Source organism: Erinaceus europaeus, chromosome 7, assembly GCF_950295315.1.
Source record: "Erinaceus europaeus chromosome 7, mEriEur2.1, whole genome shotgun sequence".
Taxonomy (NCBI): domain Eukaryota; kingdom Metazoa; phylum Chordata; class Mammalia; order Eulipotyphla; family Erinaceidae; genus Erinaceus; species Erinaceus europaeus.
In genome coordinates this window covers 40,397,952-40,416,003 of record NC_080168.1, presented here as the reverse complement: position 1 = coordinate 40,416,003, position 18,052 = coordinate 40,397,952, and the positions used below count along the sequence as shown (strand labels likewise).

Genomic DNA, 18,052 nt, shown 5'->3' with positions numbered 1-18,052 from the left:
GTCTCCAGGGTTATTGCTGGGGCTTGGTGCCTGCACTAGGAATCCACTGCTCCTGGTGACTACTTTTTCCCTTTTATTGCCCTTGTTTATCGTTGTTGTTATTGCTGTCATTGTTGTTGGATAGGACAGAGAAATGGAGAGACGAAGGGAAGACAGAGAGGGGAGAGAAAGACACCTACAGACCTGCTTTACCACCTGTGAAGCACCCCCCCCCACCCCCCCCCCCACGTGCAGGTGGGGAGTGGGGGGGCTTGAACCCTGATCCTAATACCGGTCTGTGTGCTTTGTGCCATGTGTGCTTAACCCGCTGTGCTACCGCCTGGCCCCCTCACTTAGTCTTTATTATACTTCTGGAATTTGGTGTCTGCAAGATTTCACAAATATTGGCTGACTCCTTTTTCTTTTTAGTTTAGAACAAAGAAATGTGAGGGTATGTGTGAGTGTATGTGTGTGATAGAGGGTGTTGCCAGCAAGGAGTTAGAGCAAGGACTTACTTGGAGAGTGTGTTGGGGTTAAGCAATAATTCTTTACTTATTTTAGATGCCAGAGAAAGGTCACACTATTCACACAACACACAGTCAACCTGATACCTCTCCTTAAATAGCTGTTCACAGGTAAGGCTCACAACGTGGTCACCATCTGCTGTGTTGCTGGACTGGAGCTCCTTCATCCAGATGAGCAAGGGTCCCTGGAAGCTGGGGAAGCACTTACTTATCTAGCCACGTGTGCTTAAGTCTTAAGCAGCACCAGCAGCATCCTGGTCAGTAACAGTGAAAATGGTGAAGGTGCTTCATCCAGCTGGTTTCTGAGCCTTTACTTATGCTTAGCTTGCCTCTGGTTTTAAGGTTACATTTCCATTGGCCAATCAGGTTCAGGTTGACATCTTATCCTATGCATACATATGTCTCTGTCTTTATCACACTATGTAGGCTATAGTTACTATAGTTACATGGGGGGGAGATTGAGAGGTGTGTGTGTGTGTGTGTGTGTGTGTGTGTGTGTGTAAGAACAGCACTGCTCTGCCTCCCGTTCAGGTTCTCTTATGTATTTCTGGTTCCTCAAACCTAGGACCTCATGTATTCAAGACATACTGTCCATTGAGTCTCAGCCCAATTTGCTGTATTTTTTACATGAAGTTACATGTATGGCTATTAATATCTCAAGAAAAAAATCCTTTTCAATGGTGTGTCAACTGAATTGACTTGAAAATTTGGTAGTACTTGTTAATGTACTTTACTGTATCTTTGGAATCAGGTAGCCACTAGATCCCACAGATCATGAATGGCACATTTTTCTTTTAATTTAGATAGAAAGTGTGAGTCAGAGACGGTGGTAGAGAGAAAGAGGAAGGAGAAAGAAAGTGAAAGAATTAGAGATACCACAGCTGTGCTCCATCTTTTGTGAAACTCTCCTGTGTGCTCATATGTGGGTTCCCTGTGCTTGAAAGCCAGGTGCAGGAGATGGTAAAGTGTGAGCTCTCCCCAGGTTAAGCTGTCTCCTAGGACTTTAATGACCTTCAAAGGTTTTTTCCTGAGTTAGGGTGTATCATAGGATTGTTGCATTTTTAGGCAGCTGGGCCAAAAACCAGCTCTGCAGGTGGTGATTGTCCTCTAGCCATTCTCCCCCTGGACCCCCGTCCTGTGACACTCTCTTGTGTCTTCTGCAAGGAGCTCTTCAATGCAATCTGGGAAATGCTGGAAGCAAACTGGGAATGTGTGCTGGAAAGCTGAGAGCTCCCCTCAGATTCCACCCCCTCCAATCTGATTCAAAGCTTCCAAACTCATAATTGCTGGTTCTGCTTCCAGGTCCCTGAGCTCACTCCTGGCCTTTATCCACCCCAGTCTAGACCCTTCCAGAGGAACTAAGTGGAATGGTTTGGGCCTCTTGTCCTCTCTCATGAAAAGTTGCAATTTGATTTGATTTTGCCAAATTAAGTATAGGAGCCAGTCTGAAGAAAGCTCCGTATTAGAGCACTGGATGATATGTACCTAAGGTCAGAGTGTGGTTCCTGGCAAAACTGGGGGCATTAGGGGTACTTTGCTCTTCACTGTCCTTGTCTATCATTCATCAATAGTCATTTCAAAAGTGTCTTAGATAATAACTTGAGGGTGCCATGCTGTTTTTAAGACAAAGAAAATACAAACCAATGAGTGTACAAGTTCAAGGGTAGCATCCAGTGCAGGACAAAGCTGAATTTTTCTCTGTGCTTTGAACACAGAAGATGACAAGTCTCTGTGAATGGGGGGGGGGAAGGGAGATAGCATAGTGGTATTGCAGACAGACTCATTCCTGAGGCTCCCAGGTCCCAGGTTAACTCTCCTTGCCTCCTTCATCTGTCTGAGAATGTTAAGAGAAGACTCTCTTATTACTCATTGATTGAGCTAGCATGCCCCAAGGCATCAGAATTGATTCCAGTACTCCCCTCTGAAATATGGTTTGAACCTGGGATCAGGATGGCCAAATCAGTGAGCCATAAACTATACAGGACACAGATGTTCTTCCCAGACAGTCACTCAATCGCATACAACCCAACTAACTACCTGCAGGCCAGCTTTCCTGAGGTGATGCTTTTTTTTTTTTTTTTTAAATAAAAGGAGGGAAGGTATGCTGAACTAACAAAAACATTTCAGCTTCACTAATTAAGGATGAGGTGCCTGTGGAAGACCGAGTTCTGGGATTTATTTACCCAAGTTGAAGGCAAGCTGCTGTACTTGAAGTTGATTGGAAAATTTGAATCTATTTGTACATTACCTAGAATCTGGTGACTTTCTTGTACTGCCCAAAGTTTTTTTTTTTTTATCTTTTATTTATTGGATAGAAATAGCTAGAAATTGAGAGGAAGGGGAAACTTTGCAACTTGAAAATACTGTAAACACTCTAAATGGTAAATTAAGAAATAAAAGTGTAGAGTCACAAGTGTGGCGAGCACTGTCACAGCAGACTTCCTGCCTTGAGGTTCCCGTGCCCATTATCACGTGAGCCATCCCTTGTGGGAGGAGTCTTGTGGCTTGCTGCACGCATGCGCCAGCCCGCCCTGCTGTGACCAGCCAATCAGTGATGACCCTGGATGAAGCTCTACAGGGACTTTTCCTCCTGACCAATCCTGATTTACCTCAGAGGCGAGCGCTGGCGCGTGCGGCAGCAAAAGTGCGAGGCTCTGACCTTGTGGCGGATATCCGGGTGGGCTCTTTTTCCCTCAGTTCCTTGGCCATTGGGTTTTTTCCGGTTTTTATTTCAGGCATTAAGAAAGGATAAAAATCGTCTGGCCCCGGGATTCCGGGCCAACGGTTGCTACCACCATGGCGAGGTCGAGGTCTATCTCCAGCGACTCCGGCCAGCTCGGTGACCAGAGGATGCGGCGGGCGGGGGAGCTGAGGTGGGGCGCCAGGTGCCTCGGAAAAGCCGGGTGGAGGGCCCTCCGCCCGGCTTCCACTTGCTCGGCCCCGTGGGCATCTTTCTGTGGCACTTCGTGCTGGGAGGAGCGAGGACCAGCACCACCTACCTGCCTTGGGCTCGGGGTGGCGGGGTGGCGGGGGTGCACCAGGCTGCGGCCTGCCCTCTTGGGCGTCCTTCAGTCATGATGGCGCCCCTCCGACTGCGTTTCCCGGCCCAGGTGGGGATGATGCCCCTGGGGGCGCTGGAGGTTTGAGGGATTTCTTTTTCAAAAGTCAGAAAACATCAGAGTGTGCTGAGCTCTGGAAGAAAACACAGGGGGAAATCTGGGAGGCTGTCCATCGAGAGCCAGATCCTCAGGGGCTACAGCCACGAAAAGGAACAGAGGAGGGACCTGAGCTATTCCGAGGATGACAATGAAGGTGCGGTGCGGTGGGGCCGGCCATCTTGGGGCGGTGATGGCCGAGGCGTTCAGTTCCTTGGTTTTTAAACCCACTTGATTGCATTTACTTATGAGGGCGACTCTTTTTTTATTATTTATTTTTAATTTTTTTAATTTAAAAAGGAAACATTGACAAAACCATAGGATAAGAGGGGTACAACGCCACACAGTTCCCACCATCAGAACTCCATATCCCACGCCCTCCCCTGATAGCTTTCCCACTCTCTATCCCTCTGGGAGCATGGACCCAGGGTCATTGTGGGGTGCAGAAGTTGGAAGGTCTGGCTTCTGTAATTGCTTCCCTGCTGAACATGGGCGTTGATAGGTCGATCTATACTCCTAGTCTGCCTCTCCCTTTCCCTAGTGGGGAAGGGCTCTGGGGAAGCGGAGCTCCAGGACACATTGTAGGGTAAGAGGGGTACAACGGGGGTCGGGTGGTAACGCAGCGAAAGCGCAAGGACCTGCGTAAGGATCTCTGTTCGAGCCTCCAGCTCCCCACCTGCAGGGCAGTGGCTTCCCAGGCGGTGAAGCAGGTCTGCAGGTGTCTTTCTCTCCCCCTTTGTCTTCCCCTCCTCTCTCCATTTCTCTCTGTCCTATCCAACAACGACATCAACAACAATAATAATAACCACAATAATAATAAAAAAAAAACAACAAGGGCAACAAAAGGGGAAAAAAATAGCCTCCAGGAGCAGTGGATTCATGAATGCACTATGGTGCAAGCACTGAGCCCCAGCAGTAACCCTGGAGGCAAATGAATATAAAATTTTAAAAAAGGAGGAGTACAATGCCCACCACCAGTACTCAGTATCCCACCCCCTCCCCGGATAGCTTTCCTATTCTTTATCCCTCTGGGAGTATGGACCCAGGGTCTTTATGGGGTGTCTTTTGTGCCTCGTGTGGTGCTGGGGAGCCTCGGGCACCAGCCACTTCCTGATGTTTATTTGCCACCAGGACTGTCATGGGGGCTTGGTCATGCACATGCACAGCCAAGCCACCGCTCCTGGTTCTTTTTTTCTTTTCTTTTCTGATAAAGAAATGGGAGGTGGGCAGAGATACCTGCTGCGATGTTCCTTCGCTCCTGAAGCTTCACCCTCACCTGCAGGTGGGGAGAGGGCCTTGAACCTGGGTCCTTTATTGGGTGAGGAGGCTTGGTTCCCTGGCCCTTGTTATAAATTCTGTGTCTCACGTTCATTTGGAGTGATAGAAGGTGAGACAGCATTTCTTGCCTTTCACATTCATTCACAAAGATGTTCAATAAAGGCCTGATGTGTAGCTTGTTATGACATTAACATGATGATTTGTAAAATTGTCCTTATCAAATGGTCCTGGCTTCTGATTTAATGTCCCCCTAGCTTGCAGATAAGTATTGCATGTGTGTCTGCTTAAAAAGCTTAAGTTGGCTACATTTGAAGAGGTGTGAACTTGTACGTCTAAAACAATGTTGCAAACCAGTGTTACCTAATTAAAAAATAAAGATACACACACACACATATGAAAATCCCCCAAATCTCAAAATTAAGATACTACTTCCCCAAAACTAACAGAAAGAAAAACTTAATATTTTTTTCCTTTTTTATTGGCAATGCAGAGAAGATGCTGGTAACTGAGAAGCATGGGAAGAAAAGGATTTCTGCAAGAAGAATTGAAGATATGGGGTAATGACCTCAAAATAATGATGTTACAGTACTTTAAGAAAAATTTATTTTTGGTGTCCACAGAGGATTATATTTGAGATACTAGATGGAATTTCTTTTGAAACAAGCACAGTATCTTGTGGATCAATTGAAAACTGTCTAAATGTAATTTTTTCACAGGAGTGAAGTACAGAACATGCTGGAAAGATTTGGAGGTAGGTTTTAGGATATATCTGTATTTAAATAAAATTGTTTTAAACCATATAACTTGTAATAGGAAATACTAGTTACTGGATAACATGGTGCTTTGTTGTTCACATTTTAAGTATGTTATTAAACTTCATATATTTCCTTTTTAAAAAACTTTATTTTTAAATTTTTACTAGAGCACTGCTTAGTTCTAGTTTATGGTGATGCAGGGGATTGAACCTGGGACTTTGGAACCTCAGTCACAAGAGTGTCTTTGCATAACCATTATGCTGTTTACCCCACCCTCATAGATTTCCTTATTTAACATTTCCAGTTGCTGATATGAAAAGTGAGAATGACTTTTTTTTTTTTAACCTTATACATGTGTTAACTCAAATTGTGGGATTTTGGAATGAAATAAATGGCAAAAGTTCAAAACCAATTTTTTGTATGGATCCTAATAGTCTTTTTCATCTAAAGGAGGATACAAGCACATCTGATAAACACATATCTATAGGTAGCACAGGTTTTTATTTTTTCAGTTTCTCTCTGAAAATCCCTATGTTCTTTTTTCTAGAAAAGGCAGAATAAAACTAAAACTAAAAAAATAACTCTTTTGGGGCCAGGTGGTGGTGCAACTGGTTAAGTACACACATCACAGTGTGCAAGAACCCAGGTTCAAGTCCCTGGCACCCACCTGCAGGGGGAAAGCTTCACAAGTGGTGGAACAGGGCTGCATCTCCTTGTCTCTCTCCCTCTCGCTATTCCCCACCCTCTCAATTTCTATCTCTATCCAATAAAAAAGATTTTTACAAAGTGGCTCTTCATAAAAAACTTTTTTGTTATTTTTATATTACTAGTCAATTGAGAAAATTGAAGATAACTTTGCATGTGAGTAAAATGTTTTAAGCTTCATAAATTTTGGAGCCAGGCAGCAGAACACCTGGTTGCACATAGATTACCATGCACATGGACCCAGATTCAAGCTTCAGGTCCCCCGCTGCAGGGACTTTATAGGCAGTGAAGCAGTAATATAAGTGTGTTTCTTTCTCTCTCCCTATCTCCCCCACCCCTCTCAATTTCTCTGTCCTGTCAAATAAGTTTGTAAATTTTAAAAGTTATGTCAAATACGAGTTACAGTAACTGAGGGATGAGTCCAGTCAGTCCAAAACAGTGTGATAATTGTTTGCTGTTCAAACATTTTTTTATTAATTTTGCATGTTTTGTAAAATAAGTTTAAATAAGTAATTCTTTAAAGTATCTTTCAGTTGGAGAATTTTTCATAATTTTGTCTATTTAAATGTAGATTTTTAAAAGATGGGAGGAAAAAAAGAAGCCAGAGTGATGTTCAACTTTGTCATAAAGGTGGTATTAGGAGAGACCTCAGGCATGAAAGTTGGTGATTTGATAGACTGAGCTATCTTTCTGGCCCTTTTTCATCAAATTTAAAAACATTTAGCCCTTGTTAAAATTTATCTTGAGAAATCTAGTATGTATTATTGCTGTCATTTGTTGTTGGATAGGACAGAGAAATAGAGAGAGGAGGGGAAGACAGAGATGAGAGGATAGACACCTAGAGACCTGCTTCACCACTTAAGTGACCACCCCTGCAGGTGGGGATCCAGGGGCTCAAACTGGGATTCTTGCACAGGTCCTTGCCATTCACACCATTTGCACTCAACCCGCTGCACTACCGCTTGGCCCCCTATATTTCTATGTAGTCTGGCAATAAAGCCTGTGGTCCCATGCACTGTAAAGTGTACTTAATGAGGTTGTTTGCAAGGCTGTATGTTTTAGGGGTACAGTTTCATACTTCTTCCTGATGATTTATGTATTACTATGCCTTATCTACCACCTTCACCAAAGCCTAATAGATTTCCTCCTCTTTGGTGACTTCAGTTCTGTAATCAGATTCTAAAAGTTTTTCATTTGACTTTACCTGAAACTTTGCTTTGTTTCTTTTCCATGTATAATAAGTAAGCTTGTCTGGCATGCGCCCTTCTCCTTTTGCATTATTTTGCTTAGTGTGATCATCTCTTCCAGTTCCATTCAAAATGTACCAAAGGGCAAGATTTCATCTTTTTTTCATTAGCTGTTTGAATTTAATTTTAAATGTCTCTCCAAAACTGTTGGACCAGTTTTACCCACATTTATTTGAATATATGGGAACAGAATCATTTTCTAAAAACATTAAATTTTAATGAATATTTATTTAAAATGTAGCTGACATTAACAAGACTCTTCATGCCAAGAGAAAAAGACTAGAAACATATACCAAAGCTTCTCTTAAAAGCAGTAACCAGAAAATTGAAAATATCTGGAAAACCCAACAAGAACAAAGGTAAGGCTATTCCTTTAAATATGTTATTTCATAGGATTCATTCACACAAATTACTTAGAAAAAAATACATTCACCTGTTTATTGGAGCCCATGGTAAAATAAAATATATTTACATTGATTTTCCTAAGCAAAAAAGTCATTTCACTTCTTTGTAGATTAGATATATTTTTACTAGAAATCGAACATTACCTTTTTCTCTTTTAAGTAACAAGATTTTTAACTATAACTTATATTCATTCTAGAAAAACACTAGCTGAATAAAAAATATCATGTAAGTCATTAATATTGGAATATTTCACTTGTTTAACATGTAGAAAAAGAGCAATCTGATGTGTATAATTTGTATATTTTAGTTAAAAGGGGAAAATATAATACTTGTTTGGAACTTTTATCTGAGATATACAACTCATCAAACCTAGCATAATTAGAACTATATATAGTAGAAAATAAATAAACTGCTAGGACATAAAATGAACTTTTATGGAAAACTTATACATAAGTAAACTCCCTTGTAAGAGGGCTTTTTGCTGCTTTCTTAAAAATATAAATATTCTAATCCCTTAATAAAAAATTTAAAAATAATATTTCTAAAATTAGGATAAATTATAAATTCACATGTGGAAATCTGATGTATAATTTTTTCCATTTATTATAATATAAATTATGCTAAATAGTTTGTTTTGGAGGCTTTTTTCTTTTTTTATAATTTATTTCTTTATTGGGGAATTAATGTTTTACATTCAACAGTAAATACAATAGTTTGTACATGCATAACATTCCCCAGTTTCCCATTTAACAATACAACCCCCACTAGGAGGCTTTTTTCTACATTAGTATGAAACATGTTTGTTGTTTTACAGGAAGAAACTTAACCATGACTACTATCAGCAGTTTCAGAAGTTGTTTCAGCAGTGGGATATAGATATACAGAAAACTGAACAACATGAAGATGAACTAAATGTTAGTATCATGCTTATCTGTGCTTGTTATAATTACTTTATTATAACCGTGTTTCAAGTAGGAGTGGAGAGCCTAGTCTTAGACTCATGGGATTCAGTCAGCTTCCATTGTTTTCTGTTTGCTTTTGGTACTGCCCACTATAAGCCACAGAAGTACAAGCACCTGTCATATGCATAAAATATGCTGGGATATGATTATTTTGTGGTTGGGATTCCTTCAGTGCTAAATGACAGAAAATTGTCAAAGTACAAAAGGACTGTTTTAAGTCTGGGGTAGTTTAATTCCAGGTTTAGCTGAATAGGTATGAGTGTACACATAATGTCTTCCAGCCTAATTCTTAGTAGACTCTCTCAGTGTGAATAAAATAGCTTCTTGTAATCCCGTATTTAACCGAATTTAACCAGTGAACTGAGATAGTACTTCTCCGTAGCTGTGGCAGAAAAAAGTCTTCTAGGAAAATATCACTAATCTAGTTTGGTTCATTTTCCCATTTATGAACCCATTATTTTGGTTAGAATGTGATGTACTTAATGACCAGGCTTTTGTTGCTTGCCCATTTCAGTGGAAGATGGAAGTCAGTGCCATCTCATATCCTTTGACTTTAATCCTTTAATAGTTTGAAAATTTTAAACTGCATGTGAAATATCTGAATAGAGATGATGAGTAAGCCACTGGCATATAAATTGGGATTTCAGGAAAGAGATGGGCTGAACATAGAAAGTTGAGAATTCTCAGGGATAGGCAGGGGTGGGAGTGCACACATTGCCACACACAAGGACCTTGGTTTGAGCCTCTGCTCCCTGCTTTCATGGGGGATGCTGACACAGGTGGTAAAGCAGGTCTGCAGGTGTGTATCTTTCTTTCTATTTCCTTCTCTCCTGTCAAAATAAAAAAGAAAAGCAAAACAAAGACATAAAGACAGCATCTAAGCCATGAAACTATTAGCAAGTGATTATACATGTAAGAGAAGTCTGAGGATCTAGCCTTGGGAGTAAATCCTGCAATGTTTAGAACTCCAGAAAATGAGAGGACTAGTAAAGGAGATAATGAGTCACCTAATATGTAGAAAGAAAACTACTCTAAGAATGCCTTTTGAGGGACAGTTTTGTCATAAGCTCCTTACAAGTTAAATATGGTAAACCTAGCAATGTAAAGGCCATTGGTATTTATTAGAGTGATTCTGGTGGATCACTAGTGCAGAAATTTGATTGGAATGTATAAGAGAATGGAGAAATAAGAGAGTAATAACCTGAGTAGAAAAGGTGTAGTGGTTTTATTTTTACTTTTGCTGGAGCTTTACACCCTCAGGCTGACTTGTTTTTTTTTTTAGAAGAGGTGGCTTTAGAAGAAACAAGTATAGTTTATTAAACGGAGGAGGGGGAGTATAAGAACATAGTACAAGAACATGGATGTAGGTGGGTAGGTAGATAGAAGCTGAGTATTCTCTCTGAATTGCTTCTATTTCTTTGGCAAAAGCATTAAGGTATTCAGATGGCAGGAAAGATGTTGCCTTTTGAGGCTCAAGTGAGACATGTGAGGGTGGGCCAGTGAAATAGAATACGGAAATATTATTGCCATGCATCATCACGACTACTACCCAGTTCAATTTAGTCTATTTAATGTAATCATTATGAATTTAAAGTGCAACCCATCAGCACAGTTGGGTTTTTCTCTACTCATGACTAAACTGCAGGGATACACACAAAATAGTTGGGAGACTTACATAGTATAGGTAAATTAATGTGACAAAGTAAAAACTGAGTGATATGTATGTATGTATATAATGCATGCAATGGAGTAATTATAAAAATTGGACATACAACTTAAGTTGGGAAAGAAAAATAAAGACCTGGGTGGGATAAGGATAGATGACAGTGTAGGAAAGCAATTACAGAAGCCAGACCTTCTACCTTCTGCACCCCGTATTGATCCTGGGTCCATGCTCCCAGAGGGATAAAGAATAGGGAAGCTATCAGGGGAGGGGATAAGATACGGAGTTCTGGTGGTGGGAATTGTGTGTAGTTGTATCCCTCTTATCCTATGGTTTTTGTCAGTGTTTCCTTTTTATAAGTAAAAATTTATATAGAAAAAAAGCAGGTAGGAATGAATGGGTTTTATATCTTAAGAGATTATTGACTTGTGGTAGTAAAGAGTGAGCTAGAGTAGGAAGTAGTGGGTTATATGGAGAAATAGTGTCAATAATGGGTATAGACTGGATTCTAGAAACGTATTATCGAGAATTACATACTGGTTCCACCAAATGCTAGCTGTGAAACCATGGCAACCATGCCTGTTTCCTCATCATTGAGAGGTACAATAATCACAGTTATTTGAATATTTAATGAGTTCATATGTTTATTTTTAAAAGCTCAAGTTAGTACCTAACACATAGTTAATATTAAGTGTGCTGTTACTAACTGTATGTAGAGGTTATAGTTACTGGTAATGAATGACAAATTCCAGGGTATGAATATATGAGTGAGTGGCTAAATTAAGCTATAGAGCCTAATTTAGTTCCATAATTGGTGGAACTATTCAACCAGCATTACTGGAAAGGTTACTTGTATTGATAATGAAAGCACCACATATTAAGAAATGTTTAATGTTAAGATTTTTTACTCAGAATTGGTAGGACTATATATTATTGTCATATAATACTAGTGAGCACAAGTTATCTAAAGTGGGTCATATAATAGTTTTTTTTTTTTGCTAAATTATAGTAGTACCCAATTGATATCACATAATTTTTTTCTTTTGTATTTGTAGAGTTTGTTTCGACAACAGCAAGAGGTTTTTCAACAATCTAGAATTGTTCAAAGCCAGAGACTGAAAACACTTAGACAGTTATATGACCAGTACATAAAGGTTTGCTATATTTGGTAACACAATACATAAAACATAATTAAACATAAAGTATCATTTATATGTGGAAGTAGAAAGTACTCAAGTTAATGAAAAAATATTTTGCTTATATATTCTAAATTAACTACTTTCCATTTTGAGGTGTTTCTTTTTTTAAACATACCATTTTACTCATTTACTTAAATAAGAGATATCTGTCCAATGCAACATTCTGACTTATGTGGTGACAGGGACCTCACCTCTGGACCTTATTACTGCAAAGCCTGTGCTCTACCACTGAGTCATCTTCCTGGCCACTGAGTTGATTTTTAAGTGTGGAATCTTTTTTTTCATTTTTGAATTTTAATGTTTTGTGGGGCTCGTCCTAAACAGGACATGACAAATTGGGAAATTTACCCAAAAATATACATACTGTAATAAAAACCATTTTTTTCTTCTTTCTTTCCTTTTTTTTTTAACTAGAGCACTGTATCACTTATAGTGGTGTGGGGGACTGAACCTGGGACTTTGGAGCCTCAGGCATGAGAGTCTGTTTGCATAACGATTATGCTATCTACCCTTTGCCCATCATTTTTTTTTCTTAATTCTTTTGCTGTTCAACTGAAAACAGAAGTCAATCACTTTTAGGTAGTCCTTGTCTTTATTTCTAGTGTTTGTTAAATGGAAAGTACCTAATTTAAATTTAGTTTTTATTATTAGATATAAACTTCATAGTATATATTTTAGAATTATTAGTGACAAATGGCTTTAAATCCCAATTTATGAGATGGACCATGGAGGGCCAGCATAAGAGGTTATGCAAATCAACTTTCATGCCCAGCCCCCCAAATTCAATCCCCAGCAGTTCCAAAATCTATAAGCAGTGCTCTAGTTAAAAACCATCAACCCATAAACATGTGATAAGGTCCTTTGAGAATTTAAAAAAATGTTGAGACTCATCTACTGATATTTTTAAACTTACATATTAGCAATTTGCAGTCAGTAGCCTTTTATCCAAGCAAATATGTATTTTTAGTAATTATCCATAGAAGTTTGTTGGAATCCTGCATAAACTTTTTTTTAAACTAGAGAATTGTTTTAGAAAATTTTGTTCAAATGTTAGAATGCCACTCTTTTAAAGGAACTGGGGTGTTCTGAGTAAAATAGCTTAAAATGTATATTATTTTAAAATAGTTTTAAAATAACATATATAGCAGAGGGCCTAGTGGGGGTTGTACTGTTATGTGGAAAACTGGGAAATGTTATGCATGTACAAACTATTGTATTTACTGTCGACTGTAAAACATTAATCCCCCAATAAAGAAATAAAAAATAATTATATAAACACAAAAGCTAAGTTAAAGTGGCTTCAATCATTTTGCTCTCTGAAAATCATTTTTATTTGGTATTTTAGTAAAGCATCAGAAAATATATGATCTAAATTACATATATGTAATTACTTTGGATAAAAAATTTAAAACTCTTCACTATTAGTAAGCCCTATAATTTTCACCCTGATAATGGCTCTTTGCTTAGTTTAATTCTTACTGATACAGTCCTAATTAGGACATTGCCATTCTTTGCTTATGCTATTATAACTCAACTCATTATCTGTTCTTCAATCCACCCCACCAAGGCCTGTGATACTGTCTTTTTTAAAAAAAAAAAAAAAGAAATTACCTATTTATTGGATAGATAGCCAGAAACTGAGAGGGTAGGGGAGGGAGAGAGGGAAAGAAAAAGAGAGACACCTGTAGCACTGCTTCACCATTGTAAAGCTTTCCCCCTGCAGGTGGGGACTGGGGGCTCAAACCCAGGTCCTTGATCTCTGTGCTCAACCAGGTGCGCCACCACCCGGTCCCGATAGTCCTAACTTCTCATTTTAAATGCTTAGTTATTCAAGATCCTTCCCATATAGAGACCCTCTCCTTTGTTCGCCCCCTAAAATACTTTACAATTTTTTCCTTTATTCATTAAAATTGTATTCTTTTGCCAAGAAATTAAATTTAACCCATTTCCTGCTATACCAATAGGCTTATTGTTCTTACATTTTGTAATTTTTTTATCCTCATTGAAATGAGGGAATGACTGTATTAGTATTTTTAAAAATTTCTCCACAACACTTAACAAAGTAATTTTTAAAACAGAAGCATTAATATTTGTTGAATATTTATAACAAGCTTTTCATAAATTGAAGAGGTATACTACAGATCATCGTACTCCTTCAATTGAATTCACATCACTTTGACAACCTTTAAAAAAAAACTAGGTATTTTCAAAATCATGGTATTGATTGATAAGGGACTTACAATTCTTTGTTTTGAGCAAAGTACCCTACTATTATGCCACCTATAACATCCAGTCTGACATTTCTTATTTGTCTAGCAAGTACAAGTACCTTGGTTTTATATATTTTTTTACTTGGAATAATTAAAATGCATTCCTTGGAGTACAAGGGATCAAACCTGGGGCTCTATACATGTGAAGCATGCACTGCACCAGTACAATGTCCAATGTGCATTATCTGAATATTATAAATTTATACTTTTTGAAAACTAGTTGTACAAGTTTAGAGTCTCATTTCTGTAACTGAACTAGTCTTGTGTTTCAGAGCATGGAAGAGTTGGAGAAGAGTCATGAAAGTCAACTTAGTAATGCACAAAATGAACTGAAAAAAGAAATGGCTCTGTTGCAGAAAAAAGTCATGATGGAAACTGTAAGTCATATTTAAAATTGAAGAGGGATTAAATGTAGCACTGAAATATTTTATTTGCTGAAATATGTATAACACTTATCTAAAAGTTAAACAAATGTTTAATATCTCCTTTCATGTAACAGCAGCAGCAAGAGATGGCAAATGTTCGAAAGTCTCTTCAACCCATGCTATTCTGAGGACTCTTTGAAGGAAGAACTTGAACCTAAGTAATACGATACAATTATAATATTAGCTCAAAGGCATGCAAGGTTTTAAGGTGGTTTAAAATACTATTTTAAATATTACATACTGTTAATCATTAGCTTGTGAATGGCTCCTCTTTTAAGTAAAACCTTAAGTTAATGAATGAGGAGCAGCAATTCCTAAATTACATGTACCAAATATTCAGTTCATAAACAGTGAATTTTTCTAACACTTGTCAACTATTAGCAATAAAAATAATGTTTTGGGTTCAATGTAACTAATCAATCACAAAATGTAGAAGGCACAAACAAGGAAAGTTACTTTTTTTAAATACAAGTTCTACTGTATACGTACATTCTTTTGTATTAAAATATATTATCAATTCTCATGAAAATAAGATTTCAAAAGAAAATCTATTCTATTGACTTATGAACTTTATTAAATGTAATTTAAGTTTGGTTCTTTGCTAAATACATTAAAACATGGATTTGTGAATGCTATTTTCATAGATATAAAAATGTCATTTAAGTGAGCTTGATCCACAATTAAACTACATATATCCTTAAACTACACATATCTGTCTTTAAAGGTAAATTACCTAGAGTATTTTTTCAGTTGTAATATGAAACACTTATTAACTAAGTTATTTTAGCTGAAATTTTCATTGAATCATTCAAAAATGTGTTCCTTAGGAAAATGGTTTTTTAGTGTTTAATTTTAGTTTTTGCCCCAATAGTCAACTCTTATCCTAGTTTGAATGTTTTCTAATTAAAAATCAAGTACATAAAGTTTTTTTTGTTTGTTTTTTTTTTTACTAATTGGGATATAGGAAGAAATTAGTTCTCCACCACTAATGGATATTTCACATTATGGGAATAGTATTTCCTAAATTGTATTGGTTTTCAAATAATTTGCCTTTAAAAGTGCTGACATACACTATTCAGAAGGTTTTATTTGAGTACTAAATTCACTTAATATATCCAGATGTTCTTTTCTTACTGAAGAAACACAGTACATACTACTTTTTAAATTATATAGCTTATGTCTATATAACTGATAGATAAAATTTGAAATAGAATCTAGGTATCTGGATTATCAAAGGTTCTTGTATGATTTCTATTCACAATAAGCAATACAAACTTTTAAAAATAACTTTAAATCTCAGGTCAGTATAGCTGAAAGAACACTGGCTGATATTCTAAAGATGTTTCATTGATTATATCAACTATATCTCAGCTACTATTCTATTTTTCTTAAGTGAGAGTGTTTAATATCTACTTTTTTGTGACAATAAAATTTTAACTGAGATTATCAAGAAACAAGTTAAACCTCCCTCACTGTTAATATTTTTTATTTATCAAGACAAGTCCTTCTACTAAATATAAATTAATGAAAATTCTAGTAACTGTTTAAAATTTTAATCGGTATAGTAAGTATTCCCTTTTATATCATAGTAATTAACATATCTCTTGAAAAAAAGGGCTACTTAAATCACTTCTAACATCTGTTTCAATAATTACAAGAACTCATACAACATCATGAGTTCAGTTTGTAGTAACTAAAGTATTACCTACGAGATGGTTTTACATCTTTTACATCTTGAATTCTTTGGCAGTGAAAACCCCATGTTCATTATGATAAAAATTCCTAAGACTGATGTAGGACTAAATTTCTTATCTTCATAGCATTGAAATTTCTTAATTTGACTTTATTTCTAATTATCTTAAAGATCACTGGCAATACTTGTGATGAAAACCCAAATACACAATGACGGATGGCTTCACAACTGAAATAAATGTCATGGAATATGCAGGACTTAATTGTTTTATATTCAAATATAACCTTATTTGCATAATATACTAGCCTCCTGCAAAGGGGGATTTCCTTCACTCATAGGCTCCCCTAACTGCTTCTCCTCTTTTTCTTGGGCTACTAGTCAATATGCTTGTGAACCTGTTCAGGTGCCTGATGACATGATGTCTTGAAGATATTTATATGAAGATGTCTTGATATCTGCACACACAAGGAACTAAAGTACATTATCATATCAAACGAAGAGATGACCTTTGGGAGCAAAAAATAAAAAAAAAGAAAATGTAAAATAGATTAATTAGGATCTATTTTTTCTGAAGCAGCTATTTTTCTGTTCTCTACACACTCATAAGCTCAAGCTTTAACCTAAAATTCACCAAAAAACTACATTTCAAGCTCTCATTTATTTCATATTGGGACCTTACTATAGTCTTTTGAAATATATAGGGTATTTCAGCTGTAGACACTAAACATTCAGAGTGGCAAAGGTCTAAAGCTGGAAAAGTAACAATTCTCCTTTCTTTTGAGCAGAAGTCAAATTTCCTACAAATTTCCTCTTAAGAAATTAAAGACCTGGCAAAAGCACCATCACTGAGTGAAGTTATATACTTTTTAGAATAGTGCCTTTAAAATAAACATTTGTTGGGGGCCAGATGATAGTGAATTTGGTTAAGTGCCCACATTACAGTGTGCAAGGACCCAGGTTCAAGCCCCTAGTCTACAGGGGGAAGTTTCACAAGTGAAGCAGGGCTGCAAGTGTCTCTCTGTCTCTATCTCCCTCTCCCCTCTCAATTTCTCTGTGTCTCTCCAATAATAAAAAGATAAAAAAAGAAAATAATTAAACATGTTTTACCTCTTACCAACATCTGTAGGAGACTTCTGAATGAACCATAAATGGATGCCAAGTTAATAACTTCAGGAAAAGTATACTACTGAACCTAATATAAAGTACTATCTATCAGTCATCTCAGCAGTTCATGTACAAAGTAAATTTAAAAAAAATTTCTTTATTTGTGGATTAATGTTTTCAAAGTAAATGTTTTTAAGTGCCTGTATCTAACAAGGGTGAGACTCAAATTATCAAATTTTCTGCAAGTTTTACTGTAGTTCAATATGTATTTACATGCTACTGACCGTTTAGCAAAGGTCACAGAGGTAGGGAAAAATACAGCCAAATTTTCCAGAGCTATCATCAATTGAATGGAGACCTACCATAAAGATAGGTCTCAGTAGTTGAAAATGCAAAAGCTTAAGTCCCACAATTCTGTATTTTGTAATCATGTTGAGTAAAAAAAAAAAGTGTTATTTGCATCACATACTTAAGCAGGATGCTATAATCAATGAGAATTTAACCACTGCTTGATGAGAGACATTAATCTATCCTCAAGGATGTATTTCTATGTAGATATATACAGTTGCTTACTTTTTTCTCAATATTGATAGTTTTTGAAGAAATAAGTGCCACTGACTAAACATTAATTTGTCTATTACCTGCTTAAGCCCAGAATAAGTTTGATTAAAAGGCAGATAGTGTTCGT

At 37.2% G+C, this 18,052-nt stretch overlaps 2 protein-coding genes across 5 annotated transcripts in view; one reads left to right on the top strand and one right to left on the bottom strand.

The window, feature by feature from the left end:
• Nucleotides 1-2,155: 2,155 nt before the first annotated feature.
• SYCP3 (synaptonemal complex protein 3) lies at nt 2,156-16,517 on the top strand. Its single transcript, XM_060194247.1, has 10 exons — nt 2,156-3,147; nt 3,239-3,376; nt 3,673-3,815; nt 5,427-5,493; nt 5,653-5,687; nt 7,885-8,002; nt 8,863-8,962; nt 11,729-11,827; nt 14,415-14,519; nt 14,642-16,517. Exons 2-10 carry the CDS (start codon nt 3,300-3,302, stop codon nt 14,693-14,695), a joined length of 798 nt encoding a protein of 265 aa, XP_060050230.1. The 5' UTR covers nt 2,156-3,147; nt 3,239-3,299; the 3' UTR covers nt 14,696-16,517.
• The window catches only part of CHPT1 (choline phosphotransferase 1), a 30,905-nt gene continuing 27,407 nt past the window's right edge, over nt 14,555-18,052 (bottom strand). For 2 of the 4 annotated variants that reach the window (XR_009550681.1, XM_007537827.2), the window contains 2 exons: nt 16,656-16,766; nt 14,555-14,721 (listed from right to left, as the gene is read on the bottom strand). Coding sequence is in view for 2 of the 4 variants with exons in the window: in XM_007537827.2 (XP_007537889.2) it covers nt 14,677-14,721; nt 16,656-16,766 (156 nt within the window). In the remaining 2 variants the exon portion in view is untranslated. Of the gene's footprint in view, nt 14,722-16,566; nt 16,767-18,052 lie in introns of those variants that run through there. The other 2 variants (XR_009550680.1, XM_060194246.1) reach the window with 2 other exon arrangements.